The following is a 27,563-nucleotide window of genomic DNA, read 5'->3' as shown; positions in this document are numbered from 1 at the left end:
CAGGGATTGTCTCTTGAATTATCATGTGATTTAAGGTTCACTTCTGCTTTCTCTGCAAGCAATAGAATTTCTTTGTTTTGTTGAAGCAGGATTTAGCAAAGAAAGACCTGAATCCTCTGCAATGCCATATTAATGCTTAATGTCCCATTAGAGACCTTGGTCCAATTTTGACACTAAGTATGAGCTGAATGCTAGTGACTTTTTGTACTAAGATTTATTAAGGGTGGAAATCAGGAGAAAATTATTGTATTTTACTAAATATACTGATGATCTACCAACAGATGTGAGAACGTTGGAGGGTTTTTTTCCAAGTTTTTGCTCAAGTTTTTTTTCAGGTTCTGTTCAATAAATTCTATTAGGAAAACAACTTCTATCTAGGCATTATTTCATGATTTTTATCCAGACTAAATTTGTCTTTGATATTTTGGGTCATCTCTCTTGACTTCAGTTGAAGCTCTCTGTACTCTGTGGTGAAGATTTTAGCTCAGTCTGGAGTTTTATCTAAGCAAGTAATGACCGGGACCAGTATGCTTTTCTGGTGGAACAAATTACTTTACATTTAATGCATTTCTTGCTTCATAGTTCAAAATTATATATACATGTCAATGAATATCTATATATTCCTAAAACCATTTCTACAGTAGCTGATACTCCCTTTTGTATTTCTTCAGTGATCTGCATCTGGCACGCTTCTGCCAGATATCAAGGTTGATGTAGGGCATCAACCTATATCTTACAGAAGGATGAGCACCTAGTTCTCCAGATATACACTCTGCCATTGGTCCTGCAGCAATGCTGCAAAGGAAGAATTTGCTTTTCAAAAGTATGACCCTGGGCATTACTCAGCAATGATGGCTGTCAAAGGGAAAGAGCAAAACACAGCAAAAAAAATTCTTCTGAAATATGACATTAAAGCTGAAAAGTCTTCCCATTGAAAAACCCCACTCCACTGCAAAAAGAGAAATCTAAAAGCAGAAAATCTTAAGCGCTTCATGCAATGAAATATTTCTAAAGATAAAAGATGACAGAATATAGCTTTAGTACTTAAAGAAGTCAAAATATCCATAAAGACACGCTGCAGCACAAAAGTATGGACTTCCATTTTTAATTTTGTAACCTCAAGCTTAATTCCTTTCTTTCTTTCAACTCTTCAAGCAATCAGAATTTCTCAAGTCAGAATCTTTCCAGGCAGCTGAATATCTCTGCTGGGCTCCCTGATCCTGTGACATCTTTGTCATGCCCAAGTTATCGTGCAGTTTCACAAGGGAGCCCCAGGTTCTGCAAAACCCAATCCAGAGGCATTGTTTTATTGCCCTAGGTAAAGTAGTCTTGTTTCATAAACTGAGTGAAATTTTCTCTGTACTGGCATGTTAGGCCTTCTGGTTCCAAATCACCCAGCTGTTACTAATCTGTTATGTATCTAGTATCTCTTCATGCTGTATGATCTATGAGCAGCCAACGTGTCTGCATATTTTTATACATGCTTAATAACCTGTAACATTATAAAATACACATGCAGATATTATAGAACGAGACTGCAGCTTGGACCTACTTAAAACAGTGTCCCTACTTTTGGTTTGAGAAATTACTTAGTCAAGGTATTCAGTTCCTGGACATATTTTGTTAAAAATCTGTAAAGCAGCTTCTGGTTACTTTAAAATAATTACCATAAATTTCAATTTTTACTCGTCCTTAATATATTTAATCTCCTCATTAAAAACAAAACAAACAAAAACACAAAACAAAACCAACCAAACAACCCCCCCTCCCTTCATATAATTTTCTTTTCTATTTTTTTTTTTTTTGCTATAATCTTACATGAGAATGTTAAAATGAACTTTTTCTTATTACATTCATAGGTACAATATCTCTGATCTTGCCTCCTAAATTTCCTGACTTATGAAAGATTTGCTGGTTTCAAAGACGGTTATCTCACCCAGACTTTCACATCTGGCACCAGTATCAGCACAGATAGAAATAATCTGAAGCAATTTAACCTCGCATTCTAATTCCAGCTTCTGTTAACAGCCTTTCTTCAGCTGTTCTACTTCCAAATTAGCTTAGGATTTCTTATGTCATGGTAGTTCTAATCCTTCTAGTTAGGGGCATGTTATCTAGTGGCCCCAGGACTAGATTTGCACCTTATCTGCAAATATTCTTGCTGCAGAATTCAGAAAAAAATGGTAGATTTCTGTTTATTTTATATTAGCAACTTCATTTTCATTGCTGCTGTAAATACAGATCTGATAATGGTTTATTTCTGAAATAGATGTTTAGGGTTGAGCAGTCCTGCAAAATATAACTTCATTTATGTAGAATACAGCTTCTGATCCCGTAGTTTAGCTTTTTTGTTTGTATTTGACAGTAAACTTTGGATTTGCTACCAATCTCAGTGAGACAAGTGCTCTTCTCGGAGCACTGCCTGAGTTACACAATTCTCTTCCATCTTTCCTCTTGACTTTCTATTGCTTCTTTAATTTACCTCTGGCAGTCATGAAACTATAGGAGTTTCATAAATTTTCCAGGTTTCCTCAACCTTCTGTTGTGAACTTTCTGTTCTGAATTTCACATTCTCTATATCAAGTTTATTCTCTATCCCTTTGGCAATCTGGTCTCTCCTGGGAACACACACCTTAGGAAATTTTTCCCTGCACAAGAGCAGTTAATGACTACCCAATCTCAGCTCTTGCACTTCTATTTGGGACTCTGGAGTATGCAGCAATGAAGCCTGATTAAGCACGGTTGGAACTATGTGATACTTCTGTACAATAAAAATACAGATCAAACATCATTATTTGGGATCAGCTCCTCAAATAAATCTGTTGCCTTAGAGCTTTCCTTCTTTAAAAGCAATTTTTTCTTTAAATCAAATGAGTCTTTCAAATAGGAAACGGGGTTGATACTCACTAAGGTCTGACTCTAATCTTTTTGTGATAGCTGTCTTTAAATCCAGCAAACAAAACTCTGTTTTAAATCAATGTAAACTCTCTGAGTAATAGGAGTGCCAGTGCCGCAGGATAATAAAAACCTGGCGCAGAGACATTGCTGTCATAGAGAAATGTTTGGTTGTTGCATTAACTAATAACAATGGATGAATTAATCAGTTTGCTTTTCTTCGTTGCCAACCTGGTAGACTGTGATTAAGTTCCCTACTGCTAGCCATGTTGAGAGGTTTATTTTTGTCATATTTTCTTATTGTCTACTTTTCTTTTGCCAATACAATAAACTATTCTTAGGTCTCCATAGACATGTCCCTGTAAGTGTTACACTTGTTACAAAGAACTGTGTCAGAACAGCCACAGGCCCCCTTGGGAGGCATTTGATCATTCTTTTTATCTAGATCACTTAAAATCTTTAAAGACCAGCTGTACCTGGGTATTAATGCTCTTTCAGAACCATATGTTTCCCTTCTGCACAAAACCCATGTAAGGGGGACACTTACATAAAAATCTTGCTGCAAATTATTGCTACTTGCTCCTTCTGTAGGGGATAAAGGATAAGGGACAAGCAGGAACACATGATTTTAATCAAGCCATGAAGGACATAAGAAAGCCTATAGGGCATTTAAACATAGCTAGACTTTTTCCCTCCCTTCCTCAAACCCTCCCCCAAAGTAATGGTAACACTGCCTGCAAATAACCCCTGTCTATTCAGCTAAGAAGAAATGCAGATAGTACTTTTAGAACCAGGCACAGGTTTTTCGCTTGATGCGTTTCTCAGTTACAGAATTCAGCACGTTATGTTACTGTTGCTGCTATCTGTTGCTACAGGGAGCATACAGACATATGATGGCTGCCTGATAAAGAAACATTAGATTACACATTTAGCCCACTCCGCAGAAGTTTGGAACATAATTTACATATGGCTTTGGCCCACTGGTTTCTCCTACTTTTCACAAGCAAATATGCCATCGTTATTAGTAGAGACACAGCAAAATAAAGGCAATATGCAGCAGGCAGGCACGAGAAGATGATTTAAGTTCAATTTTAAAGTTGTCTGATTTCCTGGATTTGTTCATCCCTTTAGTATCATTCTCCTATTCTTCATGTGAATTTCCTTAAAACCTTACAAAGTTATTACTAAAACATATGTGAGAGGATATGTGCTCCTTCTACAAACAAATGCAAAAAAAGGAAGTCTTTACAAACCACATACAGAGTTCAGTGATATGGTTCCATTAATTATTCAGAAGATTACATAAAACTGGCATGTGCAAATCAGGTGAGGGTTCTTCTCTTTTCTCTGGGTTGACAAGGGGAAGTAAGAATAATTATATGTACCACAGTAACCAGCAGTGCCTGGTAAATACAGAGAAATTATAGAATGAAGAATTATACCTGGGGAGGGGTGAGTTTGCTTCTTCCAGTTGTTGGCTGTACGTCAAATGCACAGCACAATTTATGAGTAACTTCAGCACTGCTGCTGCTGCAAAAAATGGAAGATGGCATTGTCACTTTTTGTAGGTGATACAAGATGAATTTGTTCTTTGTAAAACACTTGCAACAGACTGCAAAGAAAAAATTAGCTTATGATATTGGAGAGGGAAACATCAGAAAAGAAAGCATTATCACAAGCTATCAATAAACTCCATGAAAATGTCTCAAGATATCTCAACATTGGGCCTGCAGAAGAAGTTAAAATGAAATCTATAGTGCTTTTATTTGGGTTGTTTCCTTACTACTCTCCTTCTATTCAGTGCGAGCCAGAAAACATGTGAAGAGCCAGAATGTCTCTTCAAGGTCTCTCGACTGAAGATAGCAGAAAATAATCTTCTCTTGTACCGTCTAGTGAAGGCCAATTGAATTCAAAGGGCACGTAGCTGGTTGCTAGATGAAAGCATGCTAATGACATTTGGAGAAACACAAATTGAGACAGGAGGTGATAAGATTATGTACTGTAGGTTAGAAGAGGATGTGGAGTCATTTTAAAATAATGCTATATACCAGGGCAGAAATGTTTGTCACTGGTGTGTGTTAAGTGTGTGAACAGATAAACATTATTTACATTGTCATACAGTAGTATGACAATACCTTTGTAAGGAAGAAGCAGGGTCAGTTATTTTGGAGTTCTTTACACTGTAAAAGACCTATGGAAAAGAAAATGGAAAATGCAATTTCAATCTAAAGATTATATAAAGATTCAGACATCATTTGTAGCCAACTCCCCCAGAAATTCATCACTCCTGAGGTTGGAACTATTCACCATTATACTCCTTTGGAGACGCTCATATAAGAGATGACAGAAATGCAAATAAGATTCTATGGATTAAATTTAGTTTTATCTTAACATATTCACTTAGAATCTTAGCTATGACCTTGAATTTGGTTGTATTTGTAATGCAGTTCACCAGAGAGAAGCTGAGCTTCAACAGCATCAGATTTGTCGTGAGATGTCAGATGTCTGCATCAAGTAGGATGACAAGTAGCTGAGAAATGACATTGGTGCTACCCTAATCTTTAATCCATCAAAAGAATAAAATTCCTTGCAACCAGAACAGCATCAAGATACTTATGTAAAACTTTTTTTCTTTGCTGCTGGACAACTCTATTACACTGCTATGCTGACTAATTTTTCTTAGTGTGTTTTCTAGCCATTAGAAATTTTTCAGATTTGAGTTGTATAAGAGAGTTTAATGTTTTATTCTGATGGAACAGCATTATATTGTCAACACTTACAGAACTCAGTAGGAATTACATAGATAAATACCTTTGATCAGGTCACCAGGTAAAAGGTGCAATACAATGCTGACAGCTATGCTTTCAGATGTTGCAGAAGAAGAGATAATTTAAAAATAATGCATTTTACTGAGAGGTGTGTGCTGGCTTGAAGGCAAAACCAGCGAGAGACTCCAAGTCAGAAAAAAACAATTTAATAGGAGAGGAAAAAAAAAATAAAATAAAATAAATCACATGCAATGGTACAAAAGATCACTGACAGAGTCAGAATACAACCTGAAACCGTGGTGGTGGCAGTCCAGATGAAGTGGTCTTGTTGAAGCAGTGTTCTTGCAGAAAGGTCTGGTAGCTCTTGTCCTCTGGGAATCCAGTGGGTAAGGCTGCCTGTGCTGTCCCAAGGCCCCGATTATATCCAGGTGGGAATGCTTGGCTCCTCCCCCTGGGCGGAGCATCTCACAATGGACTGATATCATTTTATCAGTTTTGCAATGGGTCCTTGATTGCCTATTAAACAGAGATAGCTCCTGGGGAGAGTTATCTATGAGTCATGCAGGACGGTATTGATGGGCCATTAACAGAAGATAGTCTGGAGGGAGGGGGCACGGGAAACAGTGGTGCACAACAACATTTCATGTAGATGGTGATAGAATACATACTTTGGGCACATTTTACATTGTAACCTAGGACAAGGTGTGATAATAACTCCAAGTGCCAAGTCCTGCACTTTGGCCACAATAACCCCCCGCAACGTTATAGGCTGGGGACGGTGTGGCTGGACAGTGCCCAAGAGGAAAGGGACCTGGGGGTGCTGGTGTCAGCAGCTGAACATCAGCCAGCAGTGTGCCCAGGTGGCCAAGAGGGCCAATGGCTTCCTGGCCTGGATCAGGAATGGTGTGGCCAGCAGGAGCAGGGAGGTCATTCTTCCCCTGTACTCTGCACTGGTCAGGCCACACCTTGAGTGCTGTGTCCAGTCCTGGGCCCCTCAGTTTAGGAAGGACGTTGAGATGCTTGAGCATGTCCAGAGGAGGCAACAAGGCTGGTGAGGGGCTTGGAGCACAAGCTGTATGAAGAGTGACTGAGGGAACTGGGATTGTTTAGCCTGGAGAAAAGGAGACTCAGAGGTGACCTTATCACTCTCTACAACTTCCTGAAGGGTGGCTGTGGTCAGCTGGGGGTTGTTCTCTTTCTTCAGGCAACAACAGACAGAACAAGAGGACACAGTCTCAAGCTGCAACAAGGGAGATATAGGCTGGATATTGGGAAAAAGTTTTTCACAGAAAGAGTGATAAAGTACTGGAATGGCTTGCCCAGGGAGGTGGTGGAGTCACCATCCCTAGATGTGTTTGAAAAAAGACAGGATGTGGCACTTGGTGTCATGGCCTAGTTGAGGTATTAGAGATGGGTTGGACTCGATGACCTTGAAGGTCTCTTCCAACCTAAACATTCTGTGATTCTGTGATATGAAAATACAGGAAGGCAAGAGAAGAGTCTATTACTGTTTTGTTCACAGTGTAGATATCACAGTAGTAACATTTCATAAATGCTCAGATGGTATATATGGTTTTTTGCATAAGATAACCAGAAACTTATCTATTGAATGGAGTGAATACTATCATGTCATCCACCTTAATCTTTGGCTTCAGGTTCACAGGAAACCTTCTCTCTGAACAGTTGCAGAGCTTGTGATTTATTGCTGCTGTCACAGTGATGTGCACAGATCACCAGACTGAATGTGTTTTGCAGTGACTTCTTGCAAGTGTTGGTATTTTTGCTTTGTTCCTACAAACACTATGCCTCCTGTCTTCTACAGAGGTCTGTGTTTTCTTTTAGTGTCAGTGTAGTCTGGTACACATTCAAACTGGCAGCACTGCAAAACGCTATCTCCAGCCCCTGCGAGGTCACTCACAATAAGTGGAACATCATAGCTTTTGGCTACATGAGCAGATAAGAAGCTTGATTTCATTAATTCCATTTGAATATTCACTGCTTTTTATTTGTTCTGTTGTGTGGTCACTGTTTAATTTATTCTATTTCTTCATCACTAAGGTCCAGTAAAGATTTGGAGGAGGAATATCACACTAGATTTGTGTGAGAAATCAGCTGATTTTCTTTAGAGAAGTTCTCTGTCTTCTGTAGTGTTTGTATCTTTCACTTGGGAGTGAGACCAATGAACAGGTGCTTTAGCTGCTTGGGCAGTTGTCTGGAAGATAAGTGCAGTGAGTTTGAGAATGTCCTTCATCATTATCCGTTAAGCAAAGGTCTTTTTTCTGTGTTCTGGTTTTCAAATCTCAGTAGTGTTGCAGATGGTTCTGAGGAAGAGCTTGCACTGCTGCAATAAAATGAACAGATTTGCTGAGATGTTCAGGGTGCCAGGAGAGATCTCTCTTTATGGCCCTTGTAGTTAATCTTCAAAATTTATCCTTTGTATATTATTAAAAATTTTTCCCAAAGAAAACCCCTGGGGTCCTTTAACTAAAAAAAAAAAACAAAAAACCCACCAACAAAACACCGGAGTTTTATTCTTATTTTTGTTGCATCCTCTCTTGCTGCTCCAAAGTCTGGAGAGCCAATGAACAGCTCCCAAGAAACCATCATGATGAGGAAGAACCAGTCAGCTTCCTAACTGCTTGGGTGCTCTTCACATGCAGATGGTGAGCAAATTGATTTGTTGGCAAGAGAGCAAGTGAGCTCTGAAACCTGCTAGTGTGTAATGAGAGAAAAAAAAGTAGTAGGTTATAGAGAGAAGAGTAATTACCCTGTAAGTGCTAACATGGTGCATGCTGCCATTGCAGCAGTGCCCATCACCTTGACACATCTCAGGACAGACACGATCCAGGTCACCTTCAGGAAATCACTCGTTAGAAATACTGTTCCCAACACTCACCAAAATGCACGGATCAGACCATGCTACCAGCCCTCAGAAATGATCACTTCCATGTGGCCTTGTTTTTGATGCCAGCTGAGTACACCTGACCCCAACACTGGCTTTCTTTTTCTTTCAAAGCCCCAAGCAAATATGTTAAATCATTAGAGGCAAACAAAGGGAAAGGACAGAGAGTATATTGAAATATAACTTTGTTTCATATCTTTTGCTAATTTGTTTTCAAAACATGATAGGAAATAGAGATCTGCAGTATCAGAGAATACTAATGCAATGACCAATTTTAAACTGGACAAATAAAATCTAGTCCAACAGTATTCTACAGGCTTCTGGTTTTTTAATGTCTAAAAACAAGCAAGGGAAATACTATATGAAACAGGAAAATGTTACATAAACTGCCATAACAGCAAAAGCTGAGTTAAGTATATTTATATTACCAGACAAAACCTCACTGGTGCATTATTTTATTCTTTTGCTTAAAACCAAGTGACTGATTCACACCACACCCCGCAACTCAAATCCAGAACTTTGTTCTCTCTGGGGTGACTAAGGGGTGAATAAGGGGTGAATAAGGGGTGAATGGCAAATTGTTTAACTACCCCCATGTTCTTTTTTGCTATTCATGCTTTCCCCAGGATGGAAGACCTTATGCAATTTGATAGCGTAACATCAGGAATGCCATAAAGGCAGTTTTATTTTTATACTGGGGCAATTAAAAAAAAAAAAAAAAATTGGTCTACTCACAGCAAATTTGGAGCCAGATCATCTATGCCAAAAGTAGCAATAACTGCAGTGTATAAAGGAAGCTAGAATTGATTGTGTCTTCTCTGAAGCAGAGGACAGAAATTTGCTTGTTTGATATAAAAATCTGGTTTGTAGTGAGGTCGTTGATCTGCACATGAAATTTTATTGTATATAAAAAACTGACTAGAATCGAGAAAAGTCTTGACACTGGTTAGTAAAAGATAGATGAATGTAAGTCCCTTATATATTCAATGCAGTAAAAAAACCCCAACTTGCTTGATATTCAAAATTACCTGTATCGAGAATTAACAGATCTGTTCTTTCTTTCTGTTGTATTAGATAGTCTTGAAAGAAACTAAAAAGTGTTTTATAGTCTTCATTTACATGCACCTGAAAGAACGACATATCTTACATTTTTGTCACATTGAAAATATTGGTCCAAATTAATATAAAATATTTTTAATAAAACGAAGTTGAATTGGGATACACATATTGTCTGAAGTTAGGCTTTCATAAATTGAAACATTTTCAAAACTTTGTCTCAAGTGTTCCTTTAAGCTGATTTTTATCTCTCTCATGTCCTTTTTTTAATATATAACCCCCCTTCACATGCACATCCTTAATGGCAGAGCTCTATCTCACTGGAATGTTACAAGTGCTACCTCTGCTGTTTTCTCAAAATTAAAAATTCAGTGACTAAAAGACCAGATCTTGCAGATTCTTAGCAGCATGAATAGCTTTTGTTCCTGAAAATATCCATACTGGACTTTTGAAAGCTTTGTAGATGCACACTGTAAGGCAGAAGTGCATTTTGAACCTCCAGTAGGACAGGGTGCCATGGCATTAGGGATGGCATCAGCTAATTACTGATGACAGCAAAAACAACATCCTAGGAACCAGTCCTTCACCCTGCTGGGTTCAGGCTGATTCCTTCTCCATGTGGAGTCCCAGATACCCACAAAAAAAATATTTCCCTGCAGCATCAAAGATTTTGCTATTTCATTTAGCTATATTTTAAGTTAATTTTTCATTTACTAATTTCCACCTGTTAGGCTTTGTTTGTGTATGTTATATTTTATGATCAATGAAAATGTTATGAGAGACAGGTATAAAATAACACTACAATCATCTGGGCAACAGATCTGGAATCTGAACCAAAATGTCATGTAGGTTTCCCTACACTGGAATTACAGGAACATTCAGGGTATACTAATACTGATAAATATTGAGCACTTAGTTTCTTCATCTATGTTGTAAAAGTCTTATTTATCACCATTTTATCATTTTTACTCTTTTTTTTTCATAATATCTTTTATTTGGACATGACAATGAAAAGAGTAGCTTGTAGTCCATAATTTTTTTTAATTGTTTGTAGTTAGTTCCACTTCTTTCCAGGTTAGAAAAGGGGAATACTTGAACAGTAATCATGGTTTGGGGTTGAATTATATTATTAAAGTTGGGTATAAAAAACCAAAAAAATCTGATTGAAATCAGACTTAGCATTATTTTTAAAACATTTTAATAATTACCATAAACAATATCCCTGTAATGAGCTCCACTGACATTTTTTGTGTTCTTTTCATAGTAGATTACTGTACACTTGCCTCTAATTATAGCAAATCCTATTACATTAATTTTCATTGTACTGCTAATCTGATTAAGATAGTTTAACGTTAACAGTCATACACATGATAATGAGAACAGCTTTATACACTCTAATGAGAACAACTTTCTTCTTGAAGGTGAAAAATGGTTTTCATATTTATGATGAATGTGCAAATATACAACTAGAGATATAAAACAGTCTTTGACTCAGATTATAATTTCAGTACATTCAGAAAACATCCAGCTAACCTTCAGACTCATGAATGTGGAAACATTCCTATCAGCATTTAATTAAAAATATTAAAGATGGGAAATAAGGCTCTGAATATATAATTTTCATATTTATGACATTGTAAATAAATTATAGTTAGACATTTTTATTTATAATATAAAAATAACTTTAAAAATTAGGCATGTTTATAAATCTTGGCAAGAGAAACTCCTTAAATTTTAGTAATACTCTGTCATTTTGATCTACCTATCCTGATGTGTACAGGTACCATGCACAAAACTCACTACTGAACTGAAAACAAAAGGGGCAAAGTAAGCAAGTAGTTCTTCCAAACAACTGAGTACAACCACATGAATTGCTTCTCGTTCCAGATTTTTCACAATGGTTCTATGACACAACTACTGCAGCAGTTCAGGCAGCCATTTTTCTTTCTCAGCCCCTTACTCCAGGGAACAGTAATTATCTCCTGTGCTTTTCACATTCTTTTATTTTCTTTTAACTGTGGTGTGCTTGGAGGCTTGCCCATGAGGCACTACATCTAAAAATGAAAGCTATTAACAACTCTACATCCCCAAATCATAGCAAGGTCTGATCACACCTCACCTCAGAGTTCCAGAGCCTTGCAGCTCTACCAATACACAGTTAGCAAGAATCAATAATTAGATCTTTGTGTACTAAGACTGTGATGTGTTGCAGATGGCAGTCTATTCCTTAGAATCTTTTCTGGGAAGCAATGTTACTTACGCTTCTCTTTCTTCACATCTCACATTGAAATTGTGTGCTTGGTGATTTCTTCCCTCCAGTAGTTTTCTACATGAATAAGCCGTATCAGAGAGCACTAATGGAATTCATGCATATGCTTATTTTTTTTCTACATTAAGCCTATTTTATCCTGTGAGTGGGTCATGCTTGTCAGGCATAATGTGATATTTGGATAATTTTGACTTAGGGTGGTTTTCTTTTTTTTTTTTTTTTTTTTTTTTTTAAAGAGTAAAATCTTAGCATTACAAGCTTGCAAGGAACTGGTATATCTAAAATCACTGGGCAGTGGCTGTACAAGTCCACTTTGGTCTAGCCTGAATTCCTCACTTTAAGTGTATTCTTATTTCTGAAGTAACTTAAAATTTGCTTGTAATAGTATAAAGCAATTCCACATCAGACTTGATAGAACAGCACTAGAACTATCTGAATGGGAAACCACTTCTAAATTCCCTGACTGTAGGGAAACAGGGATACTTGCTTGCAAGTTTCTTGTAAATATTTCTATTTCTTAATCTAGAAAACCCTTTCTTCTTGATAGGCCACAGTAAAGTGGACATCTTCTATTTGTTCTGTGAATAAATTATCTTAAGATAATCCCTTCTTATGATAAAAGAAGGTGAACATTCTTTCCTTCCGAAGCAAAATTATTTACCTCTTTTTATTTTGGCAGCCAAAATAAATGACAGGATGAACAGTTTCAGAAAATGCAAGCTAGTTTTAAATGACTGTGTCAGTTCATTAGTGTACCCACTTAGACTCACAGTTCTCTGCCACCAGTCAAGCCAGCCTATCGTGAAGACACTTCAAACTTCCTTTTGTGTACATAGTCAATTACACAGTAACGTGCCATAGGAAAATTCCTTCAAGTATTTTTGTTTATTTTTTATGATGTTACTCTATGTATCTCTCTCCATGTATACTTATATAATCTTCACTTAACGTGTATTCTATGAAAAAAAGCAGTAAGAGACCCTCTGCATTATATTGAATAAATGCATTAATGCGAGTACAAAGAAGCCCTGGTAGATCAGAAAAAGTCATAGAATTAGGTATTTTAAATGCAGTTAGGAAACAAACACAAAGCTTTTGCTTACTTTTGAGGAGGGAAAAAATAACCCCCAGAGTCATTGCATCTGACAAACTCTTAGATTCTAAGGAATTGTTTTGTCTTTGACAGATATGATTCCTCTCTTTTTCCTTCTGGAAAGAAAAGGGAAGCTGTAACAAGTTTACAGATGACAGGCTGAAATAGCAAGGAAGTCATTACATTACCCTTAATGATAATGTTTCTTAATATTATTCCTATAATAGACTACCTGTACAAATTCACATTACTAACAACTCCTGCAGGAAAAAAACCCAAAACCTTCCTTAGTAAATAGGAACATTTTGATTAAATTAGAGATGGAGATCAGTCAACTAATGTCATGTTTTAATGTCACTACTGTATTCTATCAGTCTGGAACTCTGCCACTTTACCAACTGAAGTGTGTAATAAAAAGTCCTCAAATCATTTTAAATACCACAGAAGCATAGAACATGACATGTATCAAGCTTTTTAAATTGATCATTGGAGTAAAAGTCAGCAAGGGAAACAGGCTCATCCTACAAGTAAACAAAATGTTAATTCTTTACCCTACATGGCAGCACACAACTGATGTAATGTTATGAAAAGTGTCTGTTATATGCACAGTACAGCTCAAATTAAGACTATCCTAAGATTCAAATAATATAAGTTATTTAATATTCTATGAAACCAACAACAAGTTTATTTAACATTTGATTTAGTTCTAATAAATTTTGCAAACCTAAAAATCAATGCAATTGAATGCATGAAATGTGCCATTAAGGTCTAATCTGCCCTCAGAAGTTGCTGATGCAACCATTACTTTACTAATAAAGATGCCAGTTATTCTGGTAAGATTATTTTTTTTAATTTTTGCCAAACAGTAGCTTATACAGGTTTGTTGAACAAAATAAGCTACGTAAGCAAATAAAAAGTATTTTGCTTGTTCACCAGCACAGCAGTGCCAGTTAGAAGTGCAGTTTGTTTCTCCTCACATTCTTGCAGAAAAAACATTATCTGAATTAATTTAAGCATACCTAAGACTTTTAAAAGTGCATTTCTATAGTGTCTCCAAAGAGTCTTTTGAGTCAGACCTAAATTTCCCCTGGTCCTGTGAGCACAGTCGAAACTGACACAGGTGAGAGTTTGTAAGGATGGCACCTAGTGACAACTGGCACTACAGGGTTGTGTGATGGGCTGGTGATAAGGGAAAGCAAGATAAGGTTCTGCAATCCCAGAGACAGGCTTACTGAAATCAAATCTAAAGTCTGCAGGGGTAGAAAATGCTGCAAAAATCTTGCTTTGCACTCTCTGGAATCTCACATTTATGCTATCAATATTAAGATGGGAAAAATGAGAGTCAGAACTTAGGATGAAAATAGCTTTACACCACCATTACACTTCCTCAGTCTTAGCAGCTGATGGGAGCTCCTGATGTACAACTGCCTCAGTGGCACCCTCTAAGTTGCAGTGAGGCAGTCTCCTGCTGCTGACAGCAGCCCAAAATCGCCATGGCACAGGCCAAGACTGTCCCACACACTGGCATTAAAATCTGCCTTCTGGGGCTCCTTCCATCCGTGTTCTGGATACACCAGTGTCCTGGTGTAAACACACAATCAGAGTGGAGCTGTGCCAAGAGCACATCCCCTCAGAGTAGCAGTCAGACACAACATTGCAACTCGTAACTGTGTGAAGGAGCAGTCTGTTCCTCCGAGCCAAGAGGGGCATTGGAGGGTCATTCTGGAGACAGGCTTCAGAAGAGGCCAGGGCATCACAGACTGTAAGAAACAGATTATACAGCTTGTCCTAAAGTAATGTCTGCAGCTGAGTTACCTGAGCAAATAAAATTAAGAAATTAATATGGTTCTGCTTGGTTTGTCCTGAAAAATACCCCTATGAAACAGCTATATTAACCTAACAGGAATTAAATTGTTTTTAAAACACACACTAGGTTCAAAAAGTCTTGGAGCTTTCTGCAGTGAAGGTGAATGTATTCTGCCAGACAGGACAGGTTTGTGTGGAGAACAGCAAATAGCATCAGAGAGCCTCTCTTGCATGGATCTCTACCTTAGAAATTTTGGTCTTAGCTCAGCAAACGGGTCCATGCAGGCCTCAGAGATAACAGTGGGATGTCCAGATGCTTCTCCAAACTGTAATTTGCTGAGTGACTCCTTCTAAAAATAGTCTGTTCATCTAAAAGGCAAGAAAGACAGGATCTTTTTACTTTCAGCATATATGTAAAACATTGGTGCTTAAAGCAAATGTTCTGAAGTGCAACATATGATGGAGCCACACTAAGAAGGAACAAGTACAAGAAAAACAGAAATAAAGCCAATTAAAACTAGAGGGTAAAATGTCTTCATTAATAAGTGTTTTTTATTTCCATAATGTACTTCAAGAAGTACAGAAGATGATGCATAAAATGGGCATAAGTTAATTTGTTTATACCAGATGGATAGACTATAATAGCTGAAAACTATAGAGCTAAATTTGGAATAACTGTCATTATTCAGCAAATTTAAATAGATTTAGGAATCCCTATTGAATTAGAAATAGAAATCACATCACAGACTTTTTTGAATATACACTCATGCTCCACTGTAAGTCTTTATGCAAGGTACTGTTGTCACATTTCTTAACTCTTTTCTATATAAATACTTAAAACTAATTTTTGTCCCAAACTTGCCAATGTAAAAGTGAAACCCACTATTTTGAGCTTCTCTAATACACAGTCCTTTTAAAAAGTAAAAACCTCTGACAGCTTACGTACTTCTTCCAGCTTTCGGCTTGCTTTCTTTCTTTCAGCTTTCAAATGAACTTCACTTCCCATATCCTTAGATTGTCTGAGCTACAAAATTCCCACCACTACAACCAGATTTTTATGGGAACTAGATTTTTATGGGAAGAATTTCTATATGAGATGTATATTTCTAAGTGACGTACCATTCGAATATTTAATAATAACAAATAACACTCAATATTTAAACTAATACAGTCTCATCGTTCTTTTGGTCAGCACTCCCTACCATTTTAAGGTGTATATTATTTTCTTAATAGTATTATACAAATGTAAATGACTATTTCAATGACAATGTCACTAGCATTTTGTTAATGTTGTCGAGATCAAAATCCAGCCCACACTTACTATCTTTTGTGTGGTCAACAAGAGTTTTTTAGAGCCAGCTGATGATGACTAGATACACAGAAGGAGAAAGCAATGTGTTCGTTTTAAGGTTCTTAGTTCTAAGGCAAAGTACGATCTCTACGGGTTTTCAAACTAATTTGATATACTGTGTTTATAAGATATATACTTCCTAGTTGGTATACTAAGAGCATTGTTTAAGTACAGTAATTAATGCCACCTTCTTAATCTTCCTAATCATTTCAAGTTAGCTATCCTGCATTGTTTGTAATGCCTGAGCTCTTCAAAGTCAAAGAACCCATTAACAGTATCTTGAGAGCTGAAGATGTACATGTTCATACTGGACACCAAACTGCCATTTGAATTTTTTAAAGCGTTTGTGGTAGAGAATTTCAGGACATTTGTGCACATCAGATTTCTTGGCAGAAAATGCAAGGCCATTGAACTCATTGACTACAGTAATGCAACTACTTGTTTCTAATTAAAATCTGTTGTGCTTGTTAAGTATTGCATTTATCTTCTCTGCTTCCTGTGTAGTGAACAGGCTGAAGCAGAATGCAGCTTACTGCAGTCTTGAGGTATATATTATACATTCATACACACAAAAAACCCACTGAAATGCTCATCTCTGAGCCATAAAGAGACAACATTATTCACATTATTCCCTCCTAGCTGACAGTGCCTCTTTAGGACCTCAGCTCTGGGTAAGGATTACAACTCATACTATTCATGTTACAGCAACTTAATGACAAGTTGTCACTTCAGCATGGATTTGTTCTTATCTACACTCTGCAGAATATCTACCTACATGCTTAAACAGGGTATCCCAGCCAAAGTATTCCCCACCACCACTGATCAATGTGTCCAGCAAGGTACTACCCCTCACTACAGGGGTGTTTGCGCTGAGGGTCTCTGACTGTACTCTACCAGGTGTTAGAACTATTCCAAATGCACTTCTCAGACACCACTGTCTTCTGCTGCTGTTAGCGCTGAGCTTGAGGAGGAAGGCACAGAACAGATTAAAGCCATGACAACTGTGTCACACCTGAGGCCATGACACAGTTACGTGTTCAGCTCTTTGTGCTCAAGCACCCAGAAGGTGAGCAGCCCTCTATAATAACTTAATACTTTTCATTTGGCTTTATCACCGTATGTTTCTCAAACACGCTTCAGTTGTTTTCCTCACACGGAAACAAAAAACAAAACAAAAAAAAAAAAAGGGGGGTGGGGGGTGGGGGGTGTTTCCCTTCCTGTTCCCTGTGGCCTCACCAGGGGTTTTAGGTGCGCCTGCCCGTGCAGGTGCTGGCTCCTGCGCTCCCGCGGCGGGAGCTGCCTTCCTCCAGCCGCCCTTCCTGAGGGAGACTTTTGGCGGGACGCGCCGTCCCCCTTCCACTGCCTCACCGCTGCTGTCGCCCTCATCCTTAGCTCACCCGTACCTACCCTCGCCTCGTCTCACCCCACCCTCCTGCTGACCTTCCCCTCACGGGGCCGCCCCGGCAGGCGGTGAGGCGTTCGCCCCGGAGCTCGGTTACCGCCGCCCCACAACCGACACCGTTAGCCGGGAGGGCGATTAAAATAACATGGGGCTCCTCTAGGCGCTAATGGGATTAGAGGCGAGGCGCGGGCAGCGCTGCGGCCATGTCGCGCCTCTGATGGCGGGAGGGCAGCGCGGCGGCTGCGCCTCATGGGCGGGGGCGGGATACCCCAGGTAACCGGGGAGGGCGGCGGGGCGGGAGCGTCCCGGCGGCCGGCAGGGATGGTGGGGAAGGCCTGCTCGCCCCGGGGGCCAGGGGAGGCGGCGGCCGCCCAGAGATAGCCCAGGTGAGGAGAAGGCGAAGCGGGGGGCCTGGTCGGGGGCGGGCAGCGCGGCGCGGTGGGAGCGCGGCCGGGGAGAGGGAAACCCGGCAGCGGGTCGGGGGAAAAAGCGCGGGGGGCTGCGAGGAAGAGAGTGCGACAGCGGGAGGAGGAGAAGAGCGCGGGCCCGGGGGAGGGCAGAGCGCGGCGGGAGGCGGAGGAGAGCGTCAGCTGGAGCGGGGATAGCGGGAGCGCGGCGGGAGGCGGAGGAGGAGAGCGTCAGCTGGGGGCAGAGATAGAGGGAGTGCGGCAGGAGGAGGAGGAGGAGGAGAGCGTGTGCCGGGGGGGCAGAGAGAGAGGGAGCGCGGCAGGAGGAGGAGGAGGGGAAGAAGCGCGACGCAGGGACGGCAGATGCCTGGAAATAAAAATTTGATGATTGCATGCAGCGGCTGGAGAGACTCTGTCGGTGGCGGCGGCGGGGACGAGGCAGGGACAGGGGGGGCGACGGCAAAATGAAGTATCAGAAATACCTGACTGTCTTGCAGATGGCCATAGGGGTGACCGCCTCCAACAGGGGCAGTCTGATGCCCTTAAAGAGGAAGCTGTGGTGAGTAGGCACAAACGGGGCCGCGAGCACTGCGGGCCGGGCCGGGCCGAGCGCGGGCCGCGGCGGGACGGGCGGGCGCGGTGGCGGGGGGTCCCCGCGGACATGAGGGGCGCCGTGCCCAGACCCGGCCTGCGGCTGCCGGCGGGCATCGCCGGGGCACGGAGTTCCCGGCGGATTCGCCGCCAGCCGTAGCGGAGCGCCGGGAGGCGTTGGCGGTGCCGGCGGAGCTGTCCGCGCCCGGCCCGGCGGAGGACGCGGCCGGAGCAGGCTCCGCTCCCGCGGGGACGGCGCTGCCGGACCCGGCGCAGCGGCAATGGCAGCGCGGGCTGAGGGCGCGGGAGCGGCTCCGGCGGGGGCACCGCTTGCGTGACAGCCCGAGTGCTGCCGCCGGTGTAGCGCAGTGTGCTCCCGCCCCGGGCTGTGCGGAGCCGGGTCCGAATTCCCTGCCCCTGCTGCTGCTGCTGACAGGTGTACCGAGAAAATGCGAACAGGGAGACGCGGGTCTAATAGATTAGTGAGCGCCAGAGGTAGTGCTGTTCAGATATGGTCATTTTTCCTTAAATCCTGCGTTTCCCCTCACTGATTCCCACTCCTTTTGTACTTGCTGATTGTGTGCTGAACTGATTTTTCTGGATGAATCAACAACATGTTATGAAAAATGTATTAAAGTGTAGTGGTGTAATGTGGGTGAGTAGGGCACCGACAGGCGTATGGCACTGCAATACCCAGTCACTCGTGGGCGGGCAGGAGCCCACTGTTAGCTCCATGGGAGCAGTGGGACGTGTCATCATCAGGACAAATCGTGAGGAGGAAATACGTGAACTTGTCAGATCTTCTGAGGGGAAGATATCAATCACAAATTTGTACACTGAGAATTTCTCATCTGTAAAAAAGCGGCAGTGATATTTAGGTGGTAGTGGTCATACAGTTTTCCTCCACTGTACTTACCTGGTCCTAGTGAAGCAAAGTGTCAGAGAAGGCATGATAGGTCATTTTATTTAAACATAGATAGTTTGTAAATAAAAATATTTTCATGTCAGCAGTTGTAACAAAAATGGGCCTTACATGATTTGTAGGATGAGGGGTTTTTTATACTTTGCTTTTCCCCACAGTTTCAGCTTGTATAGACAGTGTCAAGAAAATGTATCAATTGAAGAAACATAATGTGGAACTAGTAAGCTTTCTGTCATTAATTCCAGATCACACAGAACACAGTTTGATGAATCTGTTCATCCCGATTGAAATGGAAAAAATCAAATAAAGTTTTAGGCGAAGATATGTTGTCATGCAGATAAGTTTTATTACATTTAATCAGAGGTTTTTACAATGTATTCAGTGGTTTGATTCTGATTATGTAAGTTACATAAAGTGTACAAGCTCTATTTTATTCTCCCCAAATGCCACTCCTGTCTGTGTGCAGCAGTGGATGCAGTTGCGTGTTACATCTTTTGAGAAGTTTAATTGTGGGAAATGCAGTGATGACAGTTGTTCTATTTAATATTTCGTATGTGTTCTTGGAAGTGTTTTATTTGCTGGCATATTAAGGGAAATCAATATAAATTTGCGTGCTTTAAAAGTACATCTGAAAGGACCTGATTCAACTCCTACTTTTTCTTCAGCTGGAGTGAGATCAGCTCAATATTGTCCTGTTTCGTGGTGGGATTCTCTGCTTTTTGAGGGACAGCAAAATGTTATAGTGGGTCCATACTTATACGTACCACAAGCATTGCATTTCATAACATTTCTAACTTGACATCATGTTGCTGCAATGCAATGCTGTGTGAAGATTTAATTGACTAAAAGTGTTAAAGAAAAATAAGGCAAAGTTGGGTTTTTTTTAATTTTAGGGAGATGTGTGAATTATGTGAGCATTTGAAAGTATGCTTCTGGGATATTCTTATTTAATAGGTGACATGATATGTATTTTCATTTCTTTAAGAACTTTAATAGCATTAGGTATTATCTGTATGGATAGATTTTATGCTTATGGATGAAATACTATTTTCTGATGCACTTAGGGAAGTGCTTAAAGATACTTAATCATGTTAATTTTTTCTTATTTGTGCAGAATCTGTTTCAAATACTACATTAAGAAAATCTGAACATTAGAGAGAATATATGTTGCTGTTACTCAAATCAATGCAGTATTTGTATATCTACAATACATAAACCAAAAGCATATTCCAATACTGTATCACAGGAACTCTCAAAAATACCTAAAGAAAACATATAAATCAAGTCTGTCTATAGTCAGAGGGTGCTTTTTAATCTATTTTTATTTGCTTATTTTTAAAAACTTTAAAAACTCTGTTTGACCCATGAGATTCATAAGCTCTTTGATGTGTGAATCTATATTCTAAGTGGAAACAAAGACATAATTTAATAAAAAAGGGTTAAAATACTCATCCTTTTGTTGGTGGAGATAATCCACCTGAATCCTACTGAAAGAAAATGAAAAAGGTAGCAGCAATGTTTTATTTCTTTAGAGAGCATCTGTCACTCCAATTTTCTCCTGCTTTCACCCCCTCCACCACCAAAATGTAAGTCCTGTTCTGTGATGCATGGAAGCAGAGCTACAAATGAAAATACCCATGTCTCACGATGGGTTAAGAATAAATAGTTATTAAGTAGCTAAGAATAAACCAGGCAATTAAACATAGAGAAGTAAACAATACCACAGGCTTGCAGTGGGAGGTAGAGGAGACAGAAACCTGCTTTGTGTGGAGTTTATAATTTTATGATGAGGTTTACTTGGAGCAGTAGTTTTGGACTCAGTGCTGGAGGAAGCTGCTGGAGTCCTGAACTGCTGATTCAGACCCTTTTCTGTGTGTGTGCAGTGTTGTAATCTAATATGTAGGAGACTAAATGAGATGAGTAGGATGTTTTTAATCCTCTTGCTGGAGGGACAGAATTTGGATACAAAACCCACCATCATAACTGTTAGTACAGGGAGAGTGCAGCAGGGACTAACATCTGCAAAGGTGGTCAAGAAAAATCTGACAGCTCAACTGGGAGTAGTTTAAAAATAGTAAATTTTTATAAATACTTACTGAAATCCCAATATGTGCAACCTGAGTCCTTTTACAGTAGGGAAATGCTAGATCACATTATTAAAGGGAGCTGCACAGGTAGACCATAATTTCTTGTCAAACTTCTTATGTTTCTCTGACACAAGGAGAAGGTAGTGGGTAAATAAATAAACAAAGGAAAAAGAAAAAACAACAACAAAACCCCCAACAGGATATCCTATCCATTCTAATAATTCTTCTCACTAACATTTCCTTCTGTTTCTTACAGCATTTGCCTTTACTCTGATGAGTTCCTGTGCTTTGGCGAACACCCCTGCTGCTCCCCTTGGTGCAGGGGAGTGCAGCATCATGAAAAAAGGCAGAAGGCCCAGAGAGTGATAAGTTTTCATTGGGGAGATTATGGAAATGGCTGAGACTATTCCATATTTACATTCTTTTAAGAATGATTGGTAGTTGTCTGAGGCAATCTAGGTTACAGAAAAGAATGCAGATGCAGTGCAGAATTTGAATTTTGACAGGATCCGGTTCCCCTGTTTGGTGCTGCTGTTAAAAGAATGTGTGATATAGAAGCCTGGATGTTAAATGATAGCTGCTTCTTGTAAGATACTGCACAGGCACATTTATTTTCAAGCGTAGGAGTAAACTTATTTGAAATCACTGAGGAGTAACCAGCGTGTCTGGAATTAAGCACTGATCTGAATGCTTTGTTGCCTCAGTCTTTGTATTTACGCTGAGTCTTGGCTGTAGAAACTCAGGCTTATAATCAAGAATGTCTGTTTTATCATTAGGACCATCCCTAGGGAGAAAAGTGCCATTGTTTATGTTCCAAGTAGTATCATATTTAGTATAATTAAATAATGGAAAATGTCACCTTAATGTAGGAGAAAGAAAACATCAAAGATTGATCTTGGTGTTTCCACAGAACTGTCTGGAAAATTACACATCCTCAGAATGGATATTTTCCATTTTTGATTGCTGGTTCCAGTTAATATTGTTTGAAATGAGGAGAAAAAATTCAGTTTATCCCATTATTTATGTTGCAAATTAGTTAATACTCTTTTTTTTTTTCCCCTGAGGGAGGCAGGGGTACCATCCTTAGAGTCAACATACTTGCAGAGGTGCATAAGAATTCGGCGTAGCAGTAGCATAGTGGTGTCTCTAACATTGTTTCAAATTTGCCTTTTATTTTCTCAAACAATTATCAGTCTTGAGTAACTGTAATTGTTTGAATTTACACTCTGATCATCAGGAGTCAATTTTGTCTTTTCCAGCCTTGTGTTTGAGCCAGAGGCCAGTGATCACACTGAGCTGAGCCCTGCCTGTGTCCTCACTTTCGGTGGTGCTGAGGAAGCCTGGCTTCTCACGGGAGGTCTAATAATGATGGGAATTTTTTATACATCTCTCAGCTGAGATCTGTGGAGCTACCAGAGGAGAAGTTTGCCTTCCAGGTTGCCACAAGAACTTAGATGCTTTCTTTCCAGTATAGGCAGGCAGCTATGGAAAGTGTAATAATTATGGCACCGTTAGAAGTCTTGTTGAGGCTGCATACTTGTGAAAACCTTGTCCACACTGCATTAACTCTAGCACTAATGCTGCACTTGGAAAACAAATACAGAAAATGTGTCATTTCAAGATAAGTTTTTTAAACATCCTGATGCTGACTTTTATAAATTTGTTAAGAACTCTAATCAGTGAACAAGAAGAGAGTTTATGAAGTTCTTGAAGAATTTTCAATGTAAGTGGTCTGTCTAGAAATCAAGATGACATTAGTAATTTCACACATAATTTAACTACAAAAAGAAAGAGGTAATATTGAAATTTGTTTTAAATAGTGATTATGTGTGAGTAGAATGTAAACATAGCTTTTGTTCATAAACTCATATTATACTCATACCATCTGATTATTTTATTATATGTATTAAGTCATTAGCCCTTGATATGATGCTTCACCTTGAAGTCACTGATGCACATTGTTTTGTTAGGCTTCTCTGCTTGTCAGTGGAATACAGACAGTGAAAGTTTAGGGTTTTTGCTTAGAGAAATAATTTAGAGTCATGGTTATGTAATGTGATATATGATCAGGAAGCAGTCAAGGTCAATGAAACCGTTGTAAGAATTGTGGATAATAAATAAGGGCTTCAGACTCCAGGTGGGATATACAAAATGGTTCCATTTTACTTGACTAAAATTTTCAAAAGTTAATTAATTGAGTGCCTTAATTTAGGATCCTGTGATGAGCTCCATTAAAAAGGTGTTATGTTTCCAGAATATTAAACACATTATTTGAACAGAAACAGCAAATTTGAAGCAAAGCATCAGGAATTGTTCACTACCTTCAAAGATCCTTATTCTATATTCTACTTTTTGAAGCCCTAGACTTCCTTGAACATATCATTCCTAGGCTTTTGTTCAAGAGTACTTGCTTTAAAATAGTTGATGGCCTGCAGATATTTTAAAAAGGGCTCTTACATATTTTTCTCCTTTAGCCTGTGATAATTCATCTATACTCCTGGTGCAGGTATTACAGTGACTTAGCAATTCAATTATTAATTTGCTATTAATATGTATTCAGAAATTCAAATAAAAGTTGTAAGGAGGCAATCAGATGCAGCAAATTTTATCAATAAGTATTTTTTTAACTTAAGGTTCAGATGCCAGAACCATGGAGCATTGCATTACAGTTTCAGCGTTCACTTAAAAAGAATAAAGTTTGTTTCTCTGATTACAATGAACACTTTGGAAACACAAAGCATGATTCAAAAGAGAGGAAGATTTTAAAAAGATATTTTCAGATATTTTTTAATAATTTAGTTTCGAGTCAATCTCAAAACACTTTGGATCTTTTCTTGTGGGTTTATTTTGCAACTTTATAGTCTGAACTTTTGAGGAGTATTCACTGTGGAAATATCTAGTATTGAAGGAGCTCCTGTTGCAGTGCTACTGGAAATGGATTCTTGAGAGTCTCATTGCTGTATTCAGCATTCTGCAAAGCCTGGCTAAAATTGATCCAAGTCTGTCTCAGGTCTGTTATTGCTTCCCTTTGCTAAAACTGTGGGAGGAGTGGAGGCGGTGGAGTAGCTGATAGTTAATTGGTTTGCACTTGCACAAAGTTTCCTCATCAGCCAAGTGAAAAATCCCCATGATGCTGTCAGTATGGATATCTCGCCTCAGATCCTTCCTCTGGTGTACACACAGTGCAAAGCTTCCCAGTTCCCAGCATCAATGGTATTGATTGGATTTTTCTTCGGTTGGTTAAATAATACTTTATTTGCTTGTAAAAAGATCTAGAAATTAATGATTTTATAAAGGATTGGAGGGAATAGGTAAATTGTGATATTCCTTCTCATATTATATTTTGAAAGTTAAATGTAACTTTAAAAAGACTTTTCTGTATCTTAGAAGGTAACAAGTAACAGCCATAATTTATTCTCCAGCAGAATGAAATGAGAGCTGGATTCCAGTAGCAGCATGTTCTTTTTCTCGAGTGGGTGTAAAGAGTGAAGCTCCTAAGCAGAAGGGGCGTTAAAACTTAACCACTAGTGTAGTTCTTTGTTAAAACAGTGTGACTTTGATTAGCCTGTTCTTTGTGTTTGTTTGGACTTTTTCCATGTAAGTAGGTTGTTTGTTTGTTTGCTTGTTTTGTTTTGTTTTAATAAAGGCTTTTCAGTGTCAGAAAACTTTATGTCAGAAAATTTAAAGACTTGAAGCTTAAAGATATGTGGGTAAGGCCCTAAAAGAAATGGCTTGAAACATAATACAGAATAAGGAAAGGCCCCGTGTAGCTTACAGCTGTTAAACTTTTCTATGAAGTATAAGGAGGAAAGCTAGCGTGCCAAGCATCTAATTCATCAGAGGTGCATTTGAAGATTAATTAAGCCAAATTGTAAGTAATGGAGTAGGCAGCCCTCAAAGATTCCCTGTAGAGAGAATAAACAGCGACTGTGACAGTAGGGGAACAATGGATCTGTCTGAGGGCTCCAGCATCTGCATCTGCCATGGACACAGGGTGTGCCCAGTCAGGTCCTTGAGCAGAGATGTTTGGAGCGCTCTGTTACAGAGGAGACACAACAGCAGTGTGCTGCCATCGTTAATGTCACTGTCTGTGCAACAAGATACAGACTGAGCAGTTGTCTTTCTTTGGAAATCTGTCCTGGTAATTCTTGAAGACGTTTTAGCGGGGAATCCATGGTGTTAAGTTTCTGTTGTGTGAACAAATATGTTACTGTAGTAGGCAGGCATGGTTCTCAGAATTCAATCCATATATGATTAGACAAAAAAAGTCCAGTGCAGTCTCAGCAGGAGGTTTCATATTGTAATTAAGATGTATGGATATCATGGCTGTATTTTCAGGTAGAAATTTTGCAGTTTAAAGTTGCCAATAAAATAATCCAAGGGGGAAAACCATCTAAACCAAATTGCTGTTATCGAGGCAACTAAGAGCAAGCTGTTTGTGTGTGTCAGTGTGCCTGTGTAAAAACCCCCCAAAATCAGGCATTTGGAAACCAAATAATTATTTGGAAGTTACAGTAATTCAAAAAAAAAAAAAAAAAAATGAAGGGCTTTATCTTTAGAAATCGATTTGAAAGGATTTGCTTTAATGTTCACATTTGGACATTATAACTTCTTTTCCCTACCTGTCCCATGGGCGTGTCATCCTGACCATGACATTGTGTAGGAGTCTCACTAGTCAAAAAAGTCTATTCAGCATGTGGATATTGTATTTTGTATTTGGAATTGTGTATTTCAGGAGTTGATGTGGCCCACTATGCAATGTCCTGTTTTGGTGATGCATGTGTTTAAGACATCTCCACTTTTCTTTCTTTTTTGCACAAGCATTTGTATGTGTACTAAAGCCATTTATTCTAAGTAAAAGAACGTAAAAATGTTCTAAAGTATTTTTTGTGAGAGGAATTTTAATGGTTTTTGAGAGAAATTCTGGACTGCTGTCAAAAGACTAGGGAAATGCAAAAAATGCATATTATTTATTGTTTAAGCTAGTTTTTAAAATCTTCTATGGCTGCAGTTGAGAAATAATGTGAAATAATTGTAAATCTGGCCATGAAGACTTCAGGGTTTTAGGTAATTCTTGGTGAGTGTATTTGCTGGAATACAGTTTTCCTAAAGTGCCTCTCTGACTAGGGATTATTTTGTATTTTAAAATACCTCACAAATCCTAATACACTTAGTCAATTGTTAACTCCACTTGGTTCTGCTCATTAACGATTTCCAACAAGCTCACTAAAATATGGATTGCTTCCTCCAAATACTTTAGTTATGGAATCCCCCTAGGACTATGTGTAGATTATAATATGATGGAAGGCCTTATCAAGTGTAGTTGTTTAATATATTACCCCTACAACTTTTACAGATGCTATTAATGTCATTATTGTTGGTTGTTACTCATTGCTAGAACAGCTGAAGCACCATCAGCTCTCAGACTGGAAAAGGTGAAAAGCCAAATACTGCCAGGCCTCCTGGTGATTTAGCTGACAGCCATCGATGTGTATCACAGGACTTGGGTTTCCACTGAAGAAATAAAGAAAAGTAGTCCTTTTAAATTCTCAGAAGTTAAATATATTTTTCTATAATGTATCTTTTCTCTGATTCTACTCCCTTTAGTACAAAAGAGATAACTTTGGAATGTTTTTGACAAAACTGCAAGCAGTGTGGTCTTGATGGGAGCTAGACTTCTACATACTCGTGGTCTTGTTTTGGCACTTAGTGGTGGAAAGCTGTCACTTGGAATGACATTTCTTATATATATGGCATGGTATATATGTGTTCCTTTGTACATTTTTTACTTTAAGCAAGTAAAAGAATGTATTCTTTGTCTGATATGTGGCTCTTTTTGCTTGGCAGGGTAACTCCATCTTCCGAAAATCCCAATGGTGCTACCTGTAGTGTAAGTCAGGGAAAGCCCTCTTTAAGAAGAATAAAAGGGAGAATACACAGAAGCAAAAGTCTTGATAGCATTGATTTCTGTGAATTCACTGTAAGTACTCTATCTTTTACATTTATCCTATTTG

The 27,563-nt window shown here is 39.2% G+C and overlaps 1 protein-coding gene across 7 annotated transcripts in view; it reads left to right on the top strand.

The window, feature by feature from the left end:
• The first annotated feature begins 17,776 nt into the window (after positions 1-17,776).
• Positions 17,777-27,563, top strand: part of TJP1 (tight junction protein 1) — a 159,296-nt gene continuing 149,509 nt past the window's right edge. For 3 of the 7 annotated variants that reach the window (XM_040077646.1, XM_040077645.1, XM_040077644.1), the window contains exons 1-2: positions 18,342-18,508; positions 27,397-27,529. In XM_040077646.1, coding sequence (XP_039933580.1) covers positions 18,342-18,508; positions 27,397-27,529 — 300 coding nt within the window. Of the gene's footprint in view, positions 17,816-17,856; positions 17,929-18,341; positions 18,509-27,156; positions 27,308-27,396; positions 27,530-27,563 lie in introns of those variants that run through there. The other 4 variants (XM_040077647.2, XM_040077648.1, XM_040077649.2 and 1 more) reach the window with 4 other exon arrangements.

The sequence above is a fragment of the Hirundo rustica genome, chromosome 13 (genome assembly GCF_015227805.2).
Source record: "Hirundo rustica isolate bHirRus1 chromosome 13, bHirRus1.pri.v3, whole genome shotgun sequence".
NCBI classification, from domain to species: Eukaryota; Metazoa; Chordata; class Aves; order Passeriformes; family Hirundinidae; genus Hirundo; species Hirundo rustica.
This window is presented reverse-complemented; position numbering and strand designations above follow the sequence as displayed.